The sequence below is a fragment of the Elephas maximus genome, chromosome 4 (genome assembly GCF_024166365.1).
Source record: "Elephas maximus indicus isolate mEleMax1 chromosome 4, mEleMax1 primary haplotype, whole genome shotgun sequence".
In the NCBI taxonomy this organism is placed as follows: Eukaryota; Metazoa; Chordata; class Mammalia; order Proboscidea; family Elephantidae; genus Elephas; species Elephas maximus.
In genome coordinates, this window is record NC_064822.1 from 182,337,848 (window position 1) to 182,355,969 (window position 18,122).

General features: G+C 48.6%; 1 protein-coding gene across 1 annotated transcript; it reads left to right on the plus strand.

Annotated features, from left to right (window-relative positions):
- Positions 1-1,779: 1,779 nt before the first annotated feature.
- On the plus strand, positions 1,780-17,939 carry KDELR3 (KDEL endoplasmic reticulum protein retention receptor 3). Its single transcript, XM_049884438.1, has 5 exons — positions 1,780-2,088; positions 7,943-8,043; positions 14,241-14,399; positions 15,033-15,285; positions 16,170-17,939. Exons 1-5 carry the CDS (start codon positions 1,998-2,000, stop codon positions 16,208-16,210), a joined length of 645 nt encoding a protein of 214 aa, XP_049740395.1. The 5' UTR covers positions 1,780-1,997; the 3' UTR covers positions 16,211-17,939.
- The last annotated feature ends 183 nt before the right edge of the window (positions 17,940-18,122 follow it).

Here is an 18,122-nt window from a genome sequence, read left to right on the forward strand (position 1 = left end):
ATGTCTAGCACCAGGAGGTGCTCAAGCCTTGATGGCTATTGTTACCCCAATATCCTGCCAGGGTAGGAGTCCCCACTGCAGCATCCTTGACAAATGGGCACCCGCCTCCTATTTACCTACCTCTCATAACAGGGCGCTTATCCCCTCCCGTGCCAACTCTCAGTATAAAGATTTAATTGCATGAGTCTGTAATCAGACTGTGTGTTGGAATCCAGGCTCCACTGTTTAGTGGCCTGTGTAACCTTAAGGAAATTACTTAACCTCTCTGTGCCTCGGGAAAAATAATAGTACCTGTCTCATAGTGTTGCTCAGATCAGTGCCTCTCAAACTCTCATGTGCACATGACTCCCTTGCGCTTTTGTTTAACTGCAGATTCTGATTCAGTGGGTCTGGGGTGGGGCCTGAGATTCTGCGTTTCCAGTGGGCTTCCAGGCAATCCCAATGGTGCTGGTCTTCCGACCACGTTTTGAGTCTCAAAGACCTGCCTTGCCCTGGAGTCACAGTGAGGGGAACGGGGTGCCATGGAAGGGTCTCAAGGAGGGTCAGTGACAGATTTTCATGGAAGAGGCTCTCTGGCTGTCTGTGGCAGAGGGTGAGGGTCGGAGGAGTCCAGTTGTTTAGGGAGAAATGAGGATCCTGAGTGTGGGAAGGGTACAGGGGGTCATGGATGGGGGTGGCATGGGTGGGGTGGTAAGAGCACTCAGCTCATCCCGTCCACTCTTACAGATGCAGAGACCGAGGCCCAGAGAGGGTAGCTGACCTGCTCGAGGCCACACATCATTTGGAGGACTCCCACCCACTAGAGACCCTTTACCATCTGAGCACACTCTCTGCCTCCCAGCCTCCTGGCCAGCACCGTGAGGTCCTCTGGATCTCTCCAGGCTTGTGTGCTCCTTGTCATACGAAGAAGAGGGAGGCGCTAACAAGGGCCTTGGTCTCCTGGACAGACGTAACACTTTCATACATCCACCCCATTTTACAGATGAAGCAGCCAAGGTCAAAAGAGGAGAAGGTGCGCAGGAACAGAGGTCAGCCTGACTCCAAATCTGACAGGTGTCATTATTGTCCACCTCCAACAGGGTTGGATCAGGACAAGTGTGGCTATCCTAATGGACAGATAAGAGCGTTGGCTTCCAGTTCCCAGCTCTTCTCCCCAGCCTGCCTCATCCAAAGAGGGAGCAGTTGGAGCCCCTAGATGATGGTAATACCTGTTGCCATCCAGTCAATCCCGACTCATCATGACCTTATAGGACAGAGTAGAACTGCCCCGTGGAGTTTCCAAGGAGCGACTGGTGGATTCAAACTGCCGGCCAAGCTTTTGGTTAGCGGCCGAGCTCTTAACCACTGGCCACCAGGGCTCCATGGCGACGATAGCAGTGGCCATTTATGGAGCGCTTAGGAACTGCTAGGCTCATGCCAAGCCCTGGCAGCCAGGACCCCACTTCTCCTGGTACCAGTGTTATTGGCCTTGTGTACAGATGAGGGAAGGGAGGAACAGGCAGGCAGGGGCTCGGTCGCTTGTCCAAGGTCGTGTGTAGGAGGACTCGCATTTCGGAGGAGGGGAGGCAGAGGCCTGGGCTCCCGGGCAGACACCGCCCAGGTCGTTGGGGGTGCGGGTCTTGGTGGGCACACACAGAGCCCGGAACGCACACAGCAGTCTCCCGGAGGCCGGGACAACTGCGCCCCAGCCGGAAACCCCTCGGCCTAGCCAGGCCGCCCCGCCCCGGGAACTGAAGGCGCAGGGATGGGCTGGGGGCGGGGTCTCCCCGCAGCGGCTTCCTGGCTCCCCCACCCCGCGGCGACCGGCTGGCCACGTCACCGCCCGCCGAGAGTGCGCTGGCTGGCGGACCCGGCGGGGAGTGCAGCGCGCGGGGCTCGGAGGCGCCGGCGGGGGGTTGTGCGCACCGAGGGGCAGCTGGCGACGTGAGCAGCCGCCGGCCCTCCAGAAAGTTTCCTAGAAGTTTGCCGGGCGCCGTCGCGAGGCCGCCTGCTGAACCATGAACGTGTTCCGAATCCTCGGCGACTTGAGCCACCTCTTGGCCATGATTTTGCTCCTGGGGAAGATCTGGAGGTCCAAGTGCTGCACGGGTGAGGGGCGCCTGGGCGGAGGTGGGGCCCGCAGCGAAAGGCCAGGCTCACCTGGCCTGGGCTGGCCAGCCCATGCCCCCTGCCTGCAGGGCCGAGGGAAAGGGCAGCGACAGATACTGAGAAGCTGGAGGGGCTCCAGAAGGTCTCTTCAGGGTGGGGACTTTGGCTTAGGGGTCTTGGAAGCTGCTTTTGCGCAGCTGAGCTTCCAAAGAAAATTTAAAACTCTACAAAAGAATGAGGGGCTCCTTGAGATTATGGGGGCTTGTGCCTCCTCTGCCTCCATTGTTGGCATTGCCACTGTTAATCACCGCCTTTGGGGCAAGGAGCGGCACTGGCCGTGGGCCCCATTGTTTGCTCCACCCTCACTCAGGCCCAGGATGTGGAAGGGGGTGCACCCAGGAAGTGGTCCCCCAACTCTCAGGCTCTTCTTCCCTGCTCCCCTCCACTCTTCCCTGCTCCTTCCTAGACTTCCCTGCCAGGCTGGCCCTGCCCTTGGCCTGCCTGTGTGTGGCCCAGGAGGGCGTGATGTGGCAGGAGGGACACCACCCAGCCAGGTGGGTGTGGAGCTGACCCTGAGCTGCAGGCCAGGGAGGTTGGGAGGGGACCTTTTTGGCCCCGTAGTCTGGCTGCCCTGCTGAGAAGTTTGGAGTCTGGACTGGCGGCTGCCAGAGAGACCCAGACCATCAAGCCTGCTGCAGCCATCTTTGGGCTGCAGGCAAGGGCCCTGTGCTAAGCACTGGGGTGAGGGGGTACCAACAGAGATGAGCGCAGGTGCCTTGTGGGGCCAAGGAGGCAGAGAGCAGTCCCTGAAGGCTCGTTGGAGGGAGCAGGTCTCTGCTGGGCCCTGGAGGGTGGGGCAGTATTTCAGCCCAGGACCGTTGATGCAACACAGAGGTCACAGAGCACAGGACATCTCTGGAATGGTGAGCAGTCTGATGTGGGAGTGAGCTGGGAGGGGGCTCCAGATGTGAAGGGCCTGTCAGGCTAGGGAGTCTGAACTGGGGAGCCTTGGAAGTTTGGGAGCAGGGGAGGAGGGTAGAGGGGGCCTGAAGCAAGTCACTCTGGACCCAGTGTGGAGGCTGCCAGCCTGGGAGGCCAGGGAGGAAGTGTGGATGGGACCGTTGTGAGGGTCATTGTGGAGGGAGTGGTTCTAGACCTGGAGGCCATTGGGTCTGGGGTCTCAGGAGAGATTGGTACTCATGGCCCTTCAGGTTCCCTCTTAGGGGTGGTGGGCCAGGAATGCTGAGAGGGGTGGCCAGAGGCAGCAGGCTCCAATGAGATGATGTACCTAGCACTTCCACAGAGGGCCCTGGGTGGCTGAGCAACCAAGACCAGGAGGGGCGCTGTTATGTGATCTACTCTGCCAGGCACAGTACTAGGCCCTTGGGGTAGACAAAGATCCTGCCCTGGTGGAGCTGACACTCTAGCAGTGGGGAACCATTAATAAACAACATTTCTCATAGCAGTTGAGTCAATTATCTGGTTGGTTAGTGGTGATAAGTGCTATGGAAAAGAGAAAAAGGGCAGCTGGGTGAGGGGGATGGGCCTGTGTTGGTGAAGGTTGGTCAGTGTAGGCTCATTGAAAAGGTGAGATCTGAGGAAGCAGGGTGCCCAGAGGCTGGCCTCATTGGCCTGAGAAGCAGGGCCTGATGTGGCCCTGCCCTACCCAGCCCTGAAGGCAGGAGACTTGGGCCTTGTTCTCTCTCCACCACTGACTCAGTGTGTGACCTTGGGGCTCAATTTCCCCACCTGTCAAATGGGAGAGAAGGCTGCACCAGGTCAGAGGGTGACATGTCCTCAGTGGATGCCTCAGGGGCTCTGGCCATGTGCTCACTCATGTTCTTTCTTTTCTATGTCCTGGGTCTCGTGGGTGGCTTGCTGGGGTGGAAATTACTCATTGCTTCAAGTGTGTGAACCCCATTATGCTCGAGATCGCCGGAGTGCCCTAACATTAAGAGAAATGCAAGCAAAGCCCAAGGGCCTGGCAGGCTGAGGATGGAGTGGGGGAGGGTGGGAAGACTATGTGAGGTGTGTGGTCAAGCCTCCTACACCAGGGCTGCCTCCTGGACCCTCCTACATGGGGTTGAGGGCTTCCCTGACAAGGTTTCTGTGAGGGCTCAGGTGGCCTTGGCCCAGTACTATCTTCCATGGTCTCCACCCCCAAGGTGGGCTTCTCCTCCCATGGCCCCCTCAGTGCTGTCCTCATCCCCTGCAAGTCCACGAGTCCCAGTCCCCAGGGAGGCACACACATTCTCGTTGTATCCTAGTTCCTCCTTATAGCAGTCCTATCACATAGGTGTGAGGGTGCCCATTTTACAGATGAGAAAGGTGAGGCCCAGGCTTGCCCAAGGCCACACTGAAAAGCTGGCGCACGAACCCAGTGTTCTCCAGAACATTAGGGATTTCAGCGATATTCATCCCTGTACCTCCCACTGAATGTCTGTAGTGTGGTTAAATAGGGCAGGGGTCAGGCATGCAGTGGGACCAGAACCGCAATCAGATAATATGGTGCCAAACAACCCAGCTGTTCCATGACGCAGGATAAAATCCAGATGTATCACTATGGCGGGAGGGAGAGAGTGAGGGGGAGATGTGGGACAGCAGCCCAGGCAGGACCTCATGAGCCATGATGAGTTTGGGTCTTCATTCTCTGGGCATTTGGAAGCCACTTAAGGGCTTAAGCAGAATTTTATTTTGAACATACCCCTTTGGTTGCTGGATGGAGAATAGAATTGGGGAGGGGAGCAGCAAGGAAGGATTTGGGTAGACCAGTCAGGGGGTCATTGTGGTAGGGACATTGGGGTTGAGAGAGTGGAGCTGAGAAATATGCGGGGGGGGGTGGTTTGGTGGGGTTTGGTGATTGGATGTAAGGGACTAAGGGTATGAGGGCACAAGGATGGCTCTTGGTTTTCGGGCTTGAGCACCAACGATGGTGGTGCTGTTTATGAAGAAGAGACATGAGAAGGAGGAAGCTTGAGGAGGAAATGATGAGTTTGAGGTGCTTGTAGGATGGCTGAGTGGTAGAGTGTTGTTGTTAGGTTGATTCATAGCAACCCCATGCAACAGAGTAGAACCGCCCCATTGGGTTTTCTAGCCTGTAATCTCTACAGAAGAAACCCTGGTGGTACAGTGGTTAAGTGCTCAGCTGCTAACTGAAAGATGAGTTGTTCAGACCCACCAGCTGCTCCAAGAGAGAAAGATGTGGCAGTCAGCTTCTGTAAGAATTTACAGCCTTGGAAACCCTATGGGGCAGTTCTCACCTGTTCTGTAGGGTTGCTATGAGTCGGAACCAACTCGAAGGCAACAGGTTTGGTTTTGGTTTGGTTATCTCTACAGAAGCAGATCGCCAGCTCTGCACAGCGGCTGGGTGGGTTTGAATCACTAACGTCTTGGTTAGCAGCCAAGTGCCTAGCAACTGTCACACCACCAGGACTCCTTTGGTATTGAGTAGGCAGGTGAACACATAGGTAGAAACTTAGAAGAGAGTTTGGGACTGGAGGTGTAAATATGGAGTCCTGGCATTTGGGGCAAGTGAGATTGGGAGGACAGAGTGAGGAGAGAAGCAGCCGAGGGTGAGGAGGAGGATTTGTTAGACAGGAGGATAGGATTGGCCAAAGGAGGAGGCAACCAGCAGAGTGGGTGGTCAAGACAGCCAGGTCATGAGAGATAGGTGAGATGGCATGGACTTTCCGATGTGGTTTTGGTGGCGTAATGGAGGCTGTGTCCAGCCTGGTGGGGAAAGAGAAAAGACTCATCTCACCTCACCCTACAACTATATAATGTACCGAAAAGTGGCCAAAAGTAGAGCAAGGGGCCTGATTATCCCAAGGGGCACTATGGGGTCCTGGATTGCTCCTGGAACAGAAAAAGAACAGTGGGAAAACTGGTGAAATCTGAATCAAGTCAGCTGAGGTGCCAGTGCTATGCCCATGGTAATTTTTAATGTAGGTGTGTTTACTGTGGTAAAAATATATATAACAAAACACTGGCCATTTCACCGTTTTTTAAGTGTGCAATTCAGCGACGTTATGTTCACCGTGTTATACAACCATCATCATTATCTGTTTCCAAATTTAACAACAACAAAAAACCAAACTGGTAGGTGAGTCGATTCTGACTCAGGGTGACCCCATGTGTTTCCGAGTAGAACTGCCCTCCATAGGCTTTTCGTGGCTGTGACCTTTTGGAAGCAGATCGCCAGGCCTTCCTTTCTTCCGAGGTGCCTCTGGGTGAGATCTAACCACGGACTGTCCTGTTAGGAGCCGAGCATGTTAACCTTTGTACCACCCAGGGACTCCTCACAGAAACCCAGTACTCCTTCATCAAAAACTTTCCCTTTCCAGCCCTCCCCTGCCCCTGATAAGCCCAAATAAACTTTGATCCCTCTGCATTTGCCTTTCATGTAAGTAGGATCATAAGTATTTGTTCCTTTGCATCTAATTCTTCATTTTGATCAATGTAGCGTGGTTATGTAAGATAATAACAGTAGAGGAAAATCAGTGAAGGAGATATGAGGGCTCTCTCACTGTCTTTACAACTCTTCTGGAAATCTAAAATTATTTAAAACTAAAAACTAAAAAAAAAAAAAAAAGAGGCCAAGTTCAGAGCAAGGCAATCTATGGAGACAGAAAGTAGATTAGTGAGTGTTTGCCTAGGGCTGGAAGGAGCTTTGGTGGTGCAGAGGTTAAGAGCTTGGCTGTTAACCAAAAGGTCCACAATTCAGATCCAACAGCTGCTCCTTGGAAACCCTATGGGGCAGTTCTTCTCTGTCCTGAAGGGTTGCTGAGTCAGATTCGACCCTATGGCAATGGGTTTGGTTTTTGGTGGGGGTGGGAGACAATGGGGTGATGGGGGTGACAGATAAGGGATACAGGTTTCTTTTTGAGGTGATGAGAATGTTGTAAAATTGACCCTGGTGATGGTTGCACAACTCTGAGTATAGAAAAATCATTGAATTATACACTTTAAATGGGTGAATTGTATGGTATGGGGATCATATCTCAATAAAACAGGAAAGGAAGGAGGGAGGGAGCGGGGAGGAAGGAAGAGAGAGAGGGAGGAAGGAAGAAGCCAGCGAAGGTCAAGAAACAACATGGAGACTGTAACCCATTTCTGCCAGCTCCGTGTATCCACGTGTCATGTGTGCACGTGTGTGTCGCGTGTGCGTGCATGTGCCATGTGAATGTATATGCCAACAAAGATTCGGAAGGACACACGCTGAGGTTTTGGGTTGTCAGGTGATTGCTGCTTTCTTTACATCTTTATGTATTGTGTGGTTTTTGCTTTACAAAGAGTAAAAATATGCATAACTTTTATAACTGGAAAAGTTTTTTTAACCTTTACATTTTGGAAAATAAAGTAGAATGCTCGACTGGCCCTGAGCCTTCCTTTGCCTGCTCCTATCTCCCTAATGATTCAACACCTTGTAAAGTCAGCAAGTTGATCTCCAAAGACATTCTCCAAAGGTGGAGCTTTGGGGATTGTCAGTGGAATCCTGGGGGTGGAGCACAGAGAAGCCTCAACACCATCCCCAGCCCGACTCACACCACCCCTGTCAGTCTCCCCAGACCAAGAAGTGAGGCAGGCATATGAAGGGTGACTGGGAACTCGGTGTTCATGTCTTTGTTTGGAGACTGGGAGACAGATTACAGTGTAATGAGAGGAACAATGACTCAAGTGATCCAATGGGAAGGGGTGAGTTGCCTGTCCCCCAGAGAGCGACAGCTGTCCTGGACAGGGTGTCTTCATTAAGTGGACATTCCGAGGCCTTTCCAGCTCCAGGTTCTGAACTCCTGGAATGTGGGTGGGCCTGGGAGTCCTCATCCTCATTGCCTCCTGTTCCCTCTGACCTCAGGCATCTCTGGGAAGAGCCAGATCCTTTTTGCTCTCGTCTTCACCACCAGGTACCTGGACCTCTTCACCAACTTCATCTCCATCTACAACACAGTAATGAAGGTGAGGGCGCCGGGTGGCGACGGTGATGGGGCCTGCCAGGCACCCACAGACTGTGAAACAGTGCCCTTGGGAACTTGGGGTTGGGTTGGAATCCCGGCTTTCCTGCTTAGCAGCTGTGTGACCTGGTCTTGAGCAAGGCCTCTGGCCTTTGTGCCTCAGTGTCCTCCTTAACTGCGAGATGAATACTGGTCCCTCAAAGGCTTTTGTTAGGAACGTTAAAGGTGGTAACAGATGTAAATGCACAGTAAGTGTCGTATGTTTTAAAACCTCAGTAAAAGCCATTATGATGAGTAAAGAATGCGCAGAATATCAAACATGGCGTCCTTAGCTTTCAGAGAAGTTATTCATCCTTCCATCCGTCTATCCATCCACTCAACAAATATTTATTGCTCACCTACTATGTGCCAGGCATCATTCTGAAGAAGACAAACAAGGCTCCTGTTCTCATGGAACCTACCTTCTAATGGGGAGCGTAGAATAAAACAAACACGAACAAGAAGAACTTTGGTCAGGGGTTGTTGTGTGCTGTAAAGTTGATTCCGACTCATAGCGACCCTACTGGACAGAGTAAAACTGCCCTATAGGGTTTCCTGGGTGTAATCCTTATGGGAGCAGATAGCCAGGTCTTTTCTCCCACAGAGCTGCTGGTGGTTCTAACCACTGATCTTTTGATTAGCAGCAGAGTGCTTAACCATTGTGCATTCAGGGCTCCTTTTGGTTAGGGGTTGTTGCTGTTGTTGGGTGCCATCAAGCTGGTTCTGACTCATAGTGACCCCATGCACAATGGAACGAAACACTGCCTGGTCCTGTGCCATCCTCACAATTATTGCTGTCCTTGAGCCTATTGTTGCAGCCACTGTGTCAGTCCATCCCCTTGAAGGTCTCTCTCTTTTCCCTGAGCCTCTACTTTACCAAGGCTAATGTCCTTCTACAGGGACTGATCCCTCCTGACAACATGTCCTCGCTTCTAAAGAGCATTCTGGTTGTACTTTTTCCAAGACAGATTGTTTGTTCTTTTGGCAAAAACCAAAAAAACCAAACCCAGTGCCATCGAGTCGATTCCAACTCATAGGGACCCTATAGGACAGAGTAGAACTGCCCCATATAATTTCCAAGGAGCGCCTAGAGGATTCGAACTGCTGACCCTTTGGTTAGCAGCCATAGCACTTAACCACTACGCCACCAGGGTTTCCAAAATGGTATATTCAGTATTCTTTGCTAACGCCACAATTCAAAGACATCAGTTCTTCTTCGGTTTTCCTTATTCATTATCCAGCCTCTGCGTGACCATGGCTTGGGTCAGGTGCACTTTAGTCCTCAAGGTGACATCTTTACTTTTCTTTCTTTTATTTATTTATTTTTTAATTTTTATTGTGCTTTAAGTGAAAGTTTACAAATCAAGTCAGTCTCACATACAAAAATTTATATACACCTTGCTATGTACTCTTAGTTGCTCTCCCCCCAATGAGACAGCACAGTCCTTCTCTCTACCCTCTATTTTCGTGTCCATCCGGCCAGCTTCTGATGCCCTCTGCCTTCTCATCTTGCCTCCAGACAGGAGCTGCCCACATAGTCTCATGTGTCTACTTGATCCAAAAAGCTCACTCCTCACCAGTATCATTTTCTATCCCATAGTCCAGTCCAATCCCTGTCTGAAGATTTGGCTTTGGGAATGGTTCCTGTCTTGGGCTAACAGAAGGTCTGGGGACCGTGACCTCCGGGGTCCTTCTAGTCTCAGTCAGACCATCAAGTCTGGTCTTTTTACGAGAATTTGAGGTCTGCATCCCACTACTCTCTTGCTCCCTCAAGGGTTCTCCGTTGTGTTCCCTGTCACAACAGTCATCGGTTGTAGCCGGGCACCATCTAGTTCTTTTGGTCTCAGGCTGATGTAGTCTCTGGTTTATGTGGCCCTTTCTGTCTCTTGGGCTCATAATTACCTTATCTCTTTGGTGTTCTTCATTCTCCTTTGCTCCAGGTGGGTTGAGACCCTTTGATGCATCTTAGATGGCCACTTACTAGCATTTAAGATCCCAGACACTGCTCTCCAAAGTGGGATGCAGAATGTTTTCTTAATAGATTTTATTATGCCAATTGACTTAGATGTCCCCTGAAACCATGGTTCCCAAACCCCCACCCCTGCTATGCTGGCCTTCGAAGCATTCGGTTTATTCAGGAAACTTCTTTGCTTTTGGTTTAATCCAGTTGAGCTGACCTCTCCTGTGCTGTGTATTGTCTTTTCCTTCACCTAAAGTAGTTCTTATGTGCTATCTAATTGATGAATACTCCTCTCCCTCCCTTCCCACTCTCATAACCATCAAAGAATATTTTCTTCTCTGTTTAAACTATTTCTCAAGTTCTTATAATAGTGGTCTCCTACGATATTTGTCCTGTTGCAACTGACTAATTTCACTCAGCATAATGCCTTCCAGATTCCTCCATGTTATGAAAGTTTCACGGATTGATTACTGTTCTTTATCGATGTGTAGCATGCCATTGTGTGAATATACCATAATTATTTATCCACCTTGGTTGCTTCCATCACATCTTTGCTTTTTAACACTTTAAAGCTATCTCCTGCAGCCGATTTGTCCAATGCAATGCGTCTTTTGATTTCTTGACTGCTGCTTCCAAGGGTGTTAATTGTGGATCCAAAGTAAAATATAATCCTTGACAAGCTCAATCTTTTCTCCATTTGTCCTGATGTTATTTATTGGTCCAGTTGTGAAGAGTTTTGTTTATGTTGAGGTATAATCCATACTGAAGGCTGTGGTCTTTGATCTTCATTAATAAGTGCTTCAAGTCCTCTTCACTTTCAGCAAGCAAGGTTGTGTCATCTGCATAACACAGGTTGTTAATGAGTATTCCTCCAATCCTGTTGCCCTGTTCTTCTTATTATAGTCCAGCTCCTTGGATTATTTATTCAGCATACAGAATGAATAGGTATGGTCAAAGGGTACAACCCTGATGCACACCTTTCCTGACTTTAAACCATGCAGTATCATTCTGTTTGAACGACTGCCTCTTGATCTATGTACAGGTTCCTCATGAGCACAATTAAGTGTTCTGGAATCCACATTCTTCCCAATGTTATCCGTAATTCATTATGATCCACACAGTCAAATGCCTTAGCACAGTCAATAAAACACAGGTAAACATCTTTCTGGTATTCTCTGCTTTTAGCCAGGATCCATCTGACATCAGCAATGATATCCATGGTTCCACATCCTCCTCTAAATCTGGCTTGAATTTCTGCCAGTTCCCTGTTGATATACTGCTGCAGCCACTTTTGAATGATCTTCAGCAAAATTTTGCTCATGATGTTAATGATATAGTTTGATAATTTGTGCATTCAGTTGGATCACCTTTCTTGGGAACAGGCATAAACAGGGATCTTTTCCAGTCCATTGGCCAGGTAGCTATCTTCCAAATTTCTTGGCATAGATGAGTGAGCACTTCCAGTGCTGCACCCATGTGTTGAAACATCTCAATTGGTATTCCATCAGTTTCTGGAGCCTTGTTTTTCGCCAATGCCTTCAGAGCAGCTTGGATTTCTTCCTTCAGTACCATCGGTTCCTGATCATATGCTACCCTCCTGAAATGGTTGAACGTCGACCAATTCTTTTTGGTATAATGACTCTGTGTATTTCTTCCATCTTCTTTTGATGCTTCCTGCATTGTTTAATATTTTCCTCTTAGGATACTTTAATATTGCAACTCGAGGCTTGAATAATTAAAATGTTTACTTCAATTAAAAAAAAAAGTTTGAAGACTAGGGAGTTACTTCAGGGAGTGTGATCAGAAAGGACCTCTCTGAAGAGGTGACATTGGAGCTGAGATCTGAGTGACAGAGGAGCTAGCCATGGGAAGATCAGAAAGAGCGCGTTCCAAGTAGAAGGAATAGCTGGTGCAAGACCTGAGATGGGACAAGCTTGGTATATGGACAGACAGAGGGCCAATGCGAAGGGGGCACATCGGGCGAGGGCTGCTTGGTGCAGGGCAGATGGTGCAGGGCTTCCTAAGTCAGGTTAACCCATTTGGATTTCATTTTAATTGTGGTGGGAAGCCATTGCTTTGAAGCATGACCCTGTTTTACAGGAGAAACTGAACATCTCAGTTCCACTCTGATGCCCCGGCTCTTGGCCGAAGACTGTTGGAATATTTTGGGCTGAGGCATCTTCTGAGATTTTAACCAACCATCCTGGCTCTTTAGTCTGGTGGAAGGAGATGGGTTTCAGTCAGTGAAGTGGGACGTAACTCCGCTTGGATGCTGGTAACAGAGACTTAAAATAAGAGTGATTTTAACAAGATGGAGGTATTTTTTTCTTTCATGATGGGAAAGCTGGAGATGGGCAGTCTAAGGCTAGGATGGCAGCTTCATTCATGTCCTGGACTCACCTTTTCTGCTCTGCTGTCTTTAGAGCGTGACCAGGACCAACTTTATGGATGTGTGACCTGTGCAGTTACTTGGTTTAATGCTCTGCTGTCACCATCTTGAAATTCTTAAATTTTTTTAAACAAGGACCCTGCATTTTTTTTCACCTTTCACTGGGCCCCACAAATTATGTAATCAGTCCTGAATGTGACATCTGTCCGAAAGGTTGCCTTAGGGTCATAATATAGGTGCTGGAGTTCCTAACGTCCTATCACACTCTGGGCAGAAAGGAGGAGGAAGGGAGAAAAGAGCAATAGGGTGCCTGCCAGATGGGTAAGCCTTTTTTAAACAGCTTTCTCCAAACCCAGTGACTTCCATTTACATCTTACCGACCATCCTTATCTGCAGAGGAAGCTGAGAAATGTAGTTTTGAATTTGGACACATTGTCATTCCCAGTAAAATAGGAGTCCTGTTTCTAAGGAAGAAGGGCTGCCTGATCTTACCTATCTTGCAGAGCTGTTGTGAAGATCACATGAGATAATATATGTAAAGTGCCTAGGATAATTAAACAGATCGAGTTGTCTTTCTCCTCCATATCAGAGATCCCCCTTTGGGATTCCAGGCATCTTGTTCCTGGGACTGGTGGAGTGTAAGATGCTTTTACCTGTCGGGTATTAAACTTGCTGGATGTGAACTCAGGTTGAGATCCTGAAATCACCGTCTACTTAAGTTCAACACACAAATACCAACCACCACCTACGTAGTTTATTTCTCTGTCCAAGGATCTGGTGTTGGGCAGTCCTCGCAGAGACTGGCAGAACCAGCCCTTGGCATGGTTGAGTGAGGTGTGGGAACCTAAAAGAATGAAGAAGTAATTACCACCCTTTCTGCAGAGGACCATGATTCATTGATTTATTCCAGCATTTATTTGCCCCAGGCCCTGAGTTAGGAGCTGGGGATTCCGAGATGGCCAGGACATGGACCTGGCCCTCATGGAATCCCCTTTTGTAGTGGAGACAGACTTGTACACAGACATTTATGGAACATGTGATCACAGGCTGCTGTAAATATTTTCACATGGGGCTCTGTGCCTCATTCTGGTGAGGAAATTACTCTTAACCAGAGTCTTCAAGTACAAATAGGAGCTCTCTAGGTCAGTGTGGTCTCAGGCCAGTAACATGAGTATTACTTGAGAATGCATTAGAAATGTAAGTTCTCAGGGCCACCCCAAACCTACTAAATCAGAAACTATGGAATTGACTCAATGGCAATGGGTTTGGTTTTTTCTTGGGAGGGGGAGGGGGTTAAGGGTAGGGGGCAGCCATCTGTGTATGATTATGATGCATGTCGAAGTTTGAGAACTGTGGCCTAGGTTAGAGGCCAGATCATATGTTGGGAGGAGAGTAATTAGAAAACAGAGTTTTCTGAAGGAGCACTGGTCAACCTATTCCAGGGGTGTTACTCTTGTGGAAGAGCACTCACAAGTCACTGATGCAGATCCAGGCAGTTGAGGCAAGAGCCCTGGGATGCCACTGCCATATGCTCCAATAAAGACCAAGCGTTTTTTTTCCCCTCACGCTCCACATACAGAGGAGACACCAGGCCACCTTTCTCTTCGTGGTAGCATCATCAGTCCCAGTCAGAGGCTTGGAGGTCATGAGCTTCAAATTGTAGGCCTACGAGAAACTGCACCTTGTCTTCCATGTAAGGTGCAGCTACTACTAGCTCTTAGGTTTGCTAGGCCCCAGTCAGGGTGGCTCTCTGAAGCCCAGCTCACAGGCTGAGAAAAGACTTCGAGTCCCACGTGTGTCTCTCCCTGTTTAGGTGGTTTTTCTCCTCTGTGCCTATGTCACAGTGTACATGATCTATGGGAAATTTCGGAAAACGTTTGACAGTGAGAATGACACATTCCGCCTGGAGTTTCTGCTGGTCCCAGTCATTGGCCTCTCCTTCCTTGAGAACTACAGTTTCACCCCCCTGGAGGTAAGGGAAGGGACCAAGAGTACTAATTTCTGAAGGTAAGTATGCTTCCTAACATCCTTCCTCCGGACCCTTGGTAATGTCGGCCAGCCCCTTTCCCTTCTGCTACAACCATGACCACTACTTATATAATGTTCAGTCATAAGTTACAAAGAAACCGGCAACAAGCTATTCACAGTGCTCCACTTGAAAATGGACACATCTAAATATTCAGTGTTGGTAAATGAAACAGGCATCACAGCAGCTCTTTTGGCTGTGGAAACCTTAGTCTCACAGACGATGAGCAGAGCGCTTGAGCACAGTCCAGTCCAGACTCTGGTTCGGTAGGTCTGGGCTGTGGCCCAGGAATGTGTGTTGTAACAAGCATTTTGGGAGATTCCGATGCTGGCATTCATGGCCTCGATTATGGTGAGTTTATACAGTACTTGGCTACAATTAAACGTTCACGCTGTTATGAGAAAAGCGGTATGCACTGTGTATTGTTAACAATAAAACATTTTGTATTTACACATTTGCTTCTTTTGTATTTGCTTAACTATTTTCTCCAATAAGCATACTACTTTAGTGACTGAACTTTTTAGAGACGAACTCCTTGTTTTTGATCAGCCTCTCAGGCCGCTTTTCTCTTTGGCTCAGATCCTCTGGACTTTCTCTATCTACCTGGAATCAGTGGCTATCCTGCCTCAACTCTTCATGATCAGCAAGACTGGTGAGGCTGAGACCATTACTACTCACTACCTGTTTTTTCTGGGTCTGTACCGGGCACTCTACCTGGCTAACTGGATCAGGCGGTACCAGACGGAGAATTTCTACGACCAAATCGCGGTGGTGTCTGGAGTAGTACAAACTATCTTCTACTGTGACTTCTTCTACTTGTACGTGACCAAAGGTAGGTGCTGGGAGAATAAGTATTGCTGAGATGGGCCCAAGGACTTATTCATCTAGTCGATAAATATTTGAAAGAATATGGAGGTGAACAACTCCAGGTCCCTCCCTGTCCTGTCAGGGTGAATCATTCTAATAAGAGGGAAAACACACATATTTTCAGGAAACATGAAATGCCACGAATAACACAGGCTAATAGGCTATTGTGTGCACCATGTAAACACTATACAGGAAAGGCAGCTGTGAGACGACATTCTCGAATGCTTAGGAAAAATGTTAAAAATGTTCCACAGAAGAGTTTATGCAAAAGTTCCAAAGCAGGAACCAGTTTGGCCTGAAGGAGTGACAAAAAGGCGTGTGATCCAAATCCATAAACCTTGAGGTCAGAGGTCACCCAAATCTGTTCACACAGGGTCTCATATTGCAGGGTGAAGGGTTTCAGTTTAACCGATTGCAAAGGGCAGGTACTGGAGGGGTCAGAAGGTAGCCCCTCGTTTTTACCTACCAGCTGCTCATGTAGGATAAAAACCCAGCCACAGGAGGGAGACTAGTTATGAGGCAGCAGCAGTTATCCAGGTCATCTGTGGAAAGAGTTGTGAGCAAATCTCTTGGGAGTGGAGTTGAGCTGCTGACTGGATGTGGTGTGTAACAGAGGGGAACTGAGGATAACTGCTAAGTTTATGGCTTATCTAAGTGGGGAGGGTGGTGGTGCCAGTAACCAAGATAGGGGTCAGGAAGTCTGGAGTTTACCCAGAGAAGTTTCCCCCTTAGCTTCAACACCTGAACACCTACTGTGAGCTGGGCATTAGGGATGCTAAGGTTATAAACTTATAAAGCCGTTCTGGCATCAGTATGATGAATTCTAATTTCATCTCCATTTTCTTCCAGTTCTTAAAGGAAAGAAGTTGAGTCTTCCAGTGCCAATTTGAGGGCTCTGAGATGTTCTACACTTTAACAAGGGCATGGAATAAACCATTTCAAATGTTCCTCTTGGCGAGTTATCCACGATCGGGCTCAAGTGTTAAAATTAAAGCCAGAAAAAAATGCTAAATGTGGACTGCAGCTGAGCACTGACCATTCTCTCTAGAAAACTCTCATCAATCAGATGTCCCTGGATAAGGCTATTAGAATTAATGAAGCTTGGCCAGTTACATATGCTGCCTTCAAGTATCAACTGAGCAGCAAGAGGGCTTAAGGTACCTAATATAGCTGTTGCTTTCAAGGCCCTAGTGCAAGACTCACGCTTTTTAAGAAATAGTCATCCCTATCTGGAGACAGTCCAGTGTTTCAGGAGAATGCCCCAACTGAAGCTGGCAGCCCAAACACCAAGTGCATATTGTTCTGGGAATTTTCACTTTCCAGGTACGAGAGCAAATTTAGGGAGTGTCAAGATACAAAGGTGAGAGCCTACAGGTGTGAAATGTCAGTTCCCTTCTAGCCTGCCTCTAGGTCACGGCAAATCAGATCCACCCACTTTAGTGGGAGCCAAGTAGTCTCACATGCCTCAACTTTAAACAGCTGTTTTACTGTGGTTCCCACCAGGCCCCGCACCCACTACTTTAATCCCAATATAACCCTAGGTAGGTAGCATTATCGCTAGTTTACTGATGAGGACACACACCCAAGCCCTTAACTACCAGGCATCCTAGCTTTTAACTTTGTGACTCAAATTTGTACACTAAGACCAATCAATCTCACTGTCCTTGCAGTTTTGGTGCTAACCAAGGTGATTTAGTCAAACCAACATCCCCAATCTTGGTCTTGTGAAGGAATCAAACTATGATAAGAGAACTACCATTTTACTGGACTTAAACTATTCAGCGAAGAATTTTTAAACAATAAAAGGTTCATATTTTATTGTCAACAGTGTTTTTATTTATACCTACAAAAGAAACAAGATGGTATCAAAAGGACAATTTATAAACTAAGAATAGTAACACAGCTTTTAGCATCCTGTGCCTGAGTATCACATCTACAAATCTTCCAATTCAAGTCTTAACGCAACAGGAATGTATTCAGAGACCAGCAAGGACATGAAGAGAGCACTGATCCCAAGCAAAGCCACCAACCTCTTAGATGAGAAAGTCCACACAAGGAATTGTTAGAGAGGGAATGGGGAGCAGCAGCCCACAGCTCCACAGAGAAACCCTACCAACTCATGAATGCAGGTAACTATCATCGAACGAAGATGCTCCTGCTCATGTCCTGCAACAAACAGCGGAAGCTGAGTGACGAGCGACAGGCGAGGCGGCAGAAGTTACTCTAGAGCTACACGCAGGAGAAACTGCGGGTTTCCACAGCGCTCAGGCCACACAACAGCTTTTGAGATTCGGAATTTGCCGTTGTTCTCATTTTCTGATTAGTGTCCCTGGTGGAAAAAGGGAAGCAAGCAGCAGACCAAATACCACGTGCCTGCCCAAAGACCCTTCCTCCAAATGGATGCTTTCTAAGAGCTGCAAGAGGGTAGCATACCCCTCTGATGGCAGCCGTATGTGCCTGGTGGGACTAAGGGTGGAAAAAAAACCCCGAATTTGGCTGTAGAGAGAAATGTTCATAATGGACCAGTCAGTGCTTAGACCAAAAATAATCTGGGGGTGGTAGGGGTTTGACGCTTTGGTTTGAAAGCACAGAGCAGTTTTTTCCTGTGCCTACCATCCTCCCGGCCTCAACTTCCACAAGGTGAGGGGGGAAAGAGAAGTAAAGTAAGAACAAGTGGGGGGAGGGGGGGAGAGGTGTCAAAGCTCTTACGTGCACGTCATTACAGCTTTATGCTGACAACCTACCTGTACGTTGAACAGTCAACCACAATTCCAGAACCTCTCAGAAACCATCCCTTCTCTC